At 41.3% G+C, this 5,161-nt stretch overlaps 1 protein-coding gene across 1 annotated transcript; it reads left to right on the plus strand.

Annotated features, from left to right (window-relative positions):
* The first annotated feature begins 3,607 nt into the window (after window positions 1–3,607).
* Window positions 3,608–4,836, plus strand: LOC147432561 (uncharacterized). The gene has a single exon (XM_086491603.1). It carries the CDS (start codon window positions 3,638–3,640, stop codon window positions 4,478–4,480), a length of 843 nt encoding a protein of 280 aa, XP_086347729.1. The 5' UTR covers window positions 3,608–3,637; the 3' UTR covers window positions 4,481–4,836.
* The last annotated feature ends 325 nt before the right edge of the window (window positions 4,837–5,161 follow it).

The raw sequence follows: 5,161 nt of genomic DNA on the forward strand, positions 1-5,161 counted from the left end.
CAGCGACTACTTCCGAGCAAGGCAAAGCAAAAGAGCCAGAACCAGAAAGAGCAGCAAGTCCTAAACCAAAGGAGGCAACAAGTTTTGAGCAACCAAAGGCACAAGAAACAGAGGCCACACCGTCTACCACTACCCAGTAGGAAACAACCAAAGCAACCACACAACCACAAAGAGAGGTAGAACCCCGGCCGTTACCACAAACAACCGCCATAGCCCCACCAAAGGAGCCACAAGAGACTGCTGAAACATCTAGGCAGCTCACAAAACAAGAAGACTGACAAAAAAATGATAAAGTAATTCTCCAATTAAACAAATATGCTAAGCAGATGCAAGAAATGACAAAGAAAATGCGATCAGCAGCACTTAGCCGCAGTGCTAAGGCTAGAGAGTTGGAAATGGTAATAGATGCCCTACAAGGAGAACTGGAGGACAGGATGAATGTCATCACCGATCTACAGAGACAAATTCAAGAGTTGAAAACTGAAGTTGAACAACACCAATTGGCCAGAGAAATGCAGCAAAAGAAAATGGAAGAGCTTGGCGAACTTCTCATGAAGTTAACAGATGCATGTAAAACCAAAGACGAACAACTGATAGAGGTTACCAAAGAACTCTTAACTACAACTTTGTCAATTCAAAAGATCCAAGTGCAGCTAGATGTAGCAAACGCTTCTTTGCAATATTCAGAGCAAAGGATCAACAATTAGGCAACCTTCTTGTGACAGATAAGAGAAAATCCCGTAGTTGCCTCGATCAAAGGTACAAACAAAGTGTATAAAGCACTGGAGAAAAAGAATAAAGATCTCGAGCTAGAGCTAAAGCTAGAGCAGTCACAACGTAGAGACCTTGCATTAATGCGGGTACAAAGAGAAGAAGAGCTGCTCAAGGAGATAGTAGAGCTCAAGAGAGTTAATCAACTATTGCGAGATGGACAGCAAGAGACACAGCAAGAAGCAGGTACATCAGAACAACCCCACATTGATATTCCCTCAGTCTCTTTCGCTGAGATAGAAACACAGCCGACAGAAGGGCTAGACGTAGAAGATGACTTTCAGGTACTATTAACAGAAGCCGATGAAGTGCCAATGGTCCAATTGTCAAAAGCTGAAGAAGATGAACTTAAGGACAAGGTTGCCCAGGAGACGGATGAGCAATGGAAAGCAGTGATGGATTGGGAGTTGAGAGTTTTTCATTTTGACAATGTTACTCAACTCACTCCCAACCAAATCAATGCACCATGGCATCAACAATCACTGCCATATCCCTTGATCAAGGTAGAATTGCTATACAAGTTAAGGAACGACTATATAAAGACATGCAAACAGAATCACAGATGAAGTCCACCCCAAGTGGAGAAAGAGCTGGCTAAACAAGAACCCTAGATACTTGATTTTGTTCACAAGAGCACCTGCGGCACTTCAAAAAGACCCAACTTTTTGTCATGTACCAAGAGTAAGGACTTGGCAAGCACACGAGGCAATGAAAAAGAAGCAGCCTACATGGTTGAATTATCCAAGATTGCCAGCTGCAGAGAAGGGAACACCGACAGAGGAATACATGGTAAAAACCCTAATGGGCATGGCATTCTTTAAAAGTCTCCCTGATCTTTCATGTGCTATGCTCTACAAAATTTTTCGGATGCTGCTCACATGCATTGAAGTGTTTCATGAGCCAGAGAAAGCAGGAGCACCGTGGATATTCTTCCTTGAGGGCAATAAGGGTCTATGCTATGACCTAAGCGGCCAACCTTCTGCAGAAGTCCTCTATGGCTTCTACGTCCGTTGCATATTCTTGCCATCCCATAATATGTTGGCATTTGAGGAAGCATTCTACACAGGGTTTTTCACTTCGCGAACGAAGATTTTTGGGCCAGTGATCAGCAACTTAACTTCCAGATTCGTAGGCTATTCAGCCATCGAGCTCAAGAATAGAGTCACCATGCAATTTTTGCAAGTTCCAGACAAAGAAAGAAAGATCAGATATGAGAAAGCTTTGCATGCATTTAAAGACCGCCTCGCCAACCATCAACCCGAAGATTGTTTCAGCCCTAGTATTATATGGTTATGCAATCAACATTTGGTGATTTATATCACATGCCAAAAATTGCGCATGTTGAAATTCTTTTGTTTATTTATCAAAGATTAACCTTAAAATAAATTTCACTTTTGGATTTGTTCATTCATCGATTTATTTGTATACAAACACCTCAAGTGGATAAATAAGGAATGTATATGCACGCTTTCATCAGTTTTCCATAGCAATGTTTGTTCTACAAGAAATATATGTACTATAAATTTTCTTAAATGGGCTTAAATTACAAGATGTCTTGAGTTTGAAATCTCAAAAAACTATTGTCTAATGGGTGTTGACTTATAGATACATTATAGACCTTAAGTTTCTTCCCATAACCTCATCTTGTTAATGAAAGAGGCCTTGGAAGACCAATTTTTTTCTTTTGTCACTATTTTCAAGATTTGGATTTTTTTAAATTAATAAAAATTTTATCTAAGAACTAAGTTCTGAAGCTCAATTTCTTCTTATAATGAGTCCTTTCACATACATAAACCTGAAATCTATATAAAATCTTATTTTGATAGGAAATTATATTTAATCTATGAAAATTTTATTAAAACTACACTAAAATTTTATGATTTTTCATTTTAAAATTAATCACCATCATCTTAATATGGTATTAATTTTGGAGAAAGCAAAAATTTAGCTATGCTCTTTACCTCATAACTAACTGAATATAACCTATAAATCTTGTTTCTAGCTTCAAAAAATAATTATGACAAGTTGCCAAAAACAAACAAACACTTTAGTGTTTTAAGACACTTGAGTGCCCAATTAGAGAACTAGTGTTAAGCTTCGTTCAGCTTGTGAATATTGAACATGGTCATACCTAAACATTGATGCTACTGGCAGCTTGTGAATATTGAACATGGCCATACCTAAACACTGATGCCTACTGGCAGCTTCGTAATTCAATTCTAGCAAATCTTCCTAGATAACTTCATGAAGATTTCCTCACTCCTTCGAACCCAGACGGGCGTTGTGGAAGCCCAATGAACTAATCGTGCGTGCGTGTTCATTTCGTCGAAATGGATGCATATTCACTCTTACTTAAGCTGGTCTGAGTTTACACCTCGGATGATTGAGTTTACAAAATATGTCAGAATTTACTTTTTAAACATCGAATCTACTTTTGTGCATAGAGTTCTCCTCCGTGAATCCCACGACGGGGCCTTCTTTCAAAACCTCTTGTTCTTTAGTCGTGAGGACCTCCTACTCGATTTAGTGACTAGTCTCCATGTCAAACTTTTGAATTCTCAAAGAAGATAGAGGACATAAAAGCCCCAAGCACTCCGCGACTGTAATAAGTTGTACTTCGCTCAATATATAAGAAAGGGCGACACCGTGCAAGAAGTTGCAGGATTACTAGGGCGGTGCGGCAGAAGAAAGCGAGAAGCAAGGGACGCATATAAGTCACAGCTCAGCAGCGCAGGTGTATTATCATCAGGCATCCTTGAAAGCTCGCCATTAAAGCTTGACGCTGGACAAACATGAGTAGAACCCACATAAACATGAGTAGAACCCACATAAAAAGCCGTTCTCGGGTAAGGCACCACCCTACTACATGAGAGCTCTCATTGCCATGCAGGCCTGTGCATCCTCCAGCACCATGCAGGCTTCATGGATTCTTCTGCTCACAGTAGCCACGAGCATGATCTCTCTGCCCATTGCGGGAAGCGCGCGAATTGCGCACATACGCACTACTCCGGTCCCATCAACAACAGGAGGCAAGCAATTAGAGACCACATTGACTTCATCTCCTCTTTCCCCCATATCTAGCTTCATGAAAAGACGCTTGTTTGATTTCTATACACCTACATTGCCACCCATTTCTCTACCTCCGATCTTTTACTACTATAAGTCGCCACCGCCGCCGCCTTCCACCACCCCAACTAGTCCGCTCCCCCCCATTATCTACTACTACCAATCCCCTCCACCACCCACTACCACCCTTCCTCCCATTATCTACTACTACAAGTCCCCCCCTCCTCCCACGTTGCCAGCCACTTTTCCCCCTCTCCCCCCTAACTTTTATTATGCCATCCCTCCTCCCGCCACCACCACTGTCGTCACCACTCCCACCACTCCAACGACATCTTTGTCACCTCCGGGAATCTACACGGTCCCTTCGCCGCCATCTTCGACAACAACTTCACCAATAATACTTCCACCTTCCATCATCACACCCCCGGTAGTGTCGCCTCCAACAGGATATCTTGTCCCTTCTCCACCTACAAGTGGCTTTCCCATTATCTTACCCCCGCCCTCCACCACAATCCCTACCATTCTTCCACCGACCGGTTATGCCACTCCCCTTGCTCCATCCACCACACTTCCATTAACCCCCCTACCACCTAATTACTACTATGCCTTCCCACCTCCTCCCACAGGCCCTTACAAGAAATAAGTAGGAAAGGATTAGCTCTCCTCCACTACCACAATATATGCAAGGTTTCAGAGGCCTCTTCACTTCTTTTGTCTTTGAATACATTTTTTATTAAAACACCCACCACATGCAATGTAGGTTCTCTCTTTCAATAAATTTTGGCCCATGCAAACACACATGCACTGCAATGTGTGTGTGTATGTGTGTGTCCCAATTCATCCAATGTCTGTTGTGGACATTAAACCATGTCAGGAGAGCTTTGTACGTGAGCAAATACCACTGATTTAAAGTTTTAGAAAGACTCTAACACATTAGCTAAGTGAAGCATATTGTTGCTAAATGTATATTCTCAATTGCGTGCATATTTTAAATGCAAAATGGGTCATGTCTTGCATGGAATTCTTGGTAGCAATTTTCAACCGTTGGATAAAACTTGTCAATTCATGCCACATGGCAAGTTAATAAATCGCAAACTTATTTTCTTCCTATTTATTCTAAGAGAGACATTAACTAGCGTAGGCCATTCTTAGAGTTTTCCTATTTCTAGAAAAAGGGGCATAACGGTTTTGATATGCGTTGCTTGATTAAAAGTTTTTAAAAAAACATGAGCTTAAGGAAGGTAGTAGAGAGAACTTTATATATCTATGTATTTACAAACGGGCTTGTTATACATACAACACCCACAAGGAACACATTGTGGGA

Source organism: Adiantum capillus-veneris, chromosome 20, assembly GCF_014529385.1.
Source record: "Adiantum capillus-veneris isolate H3 chromosome 20, ASM1452938v2, whole genome shotgun sequence".
NCBI lineage: Eukaryota > Viridiplantae > Streptophyta > Polypodiopsida > Polypodiales > Pteridaceae > Adiantum > Adiantum capillus-veneris.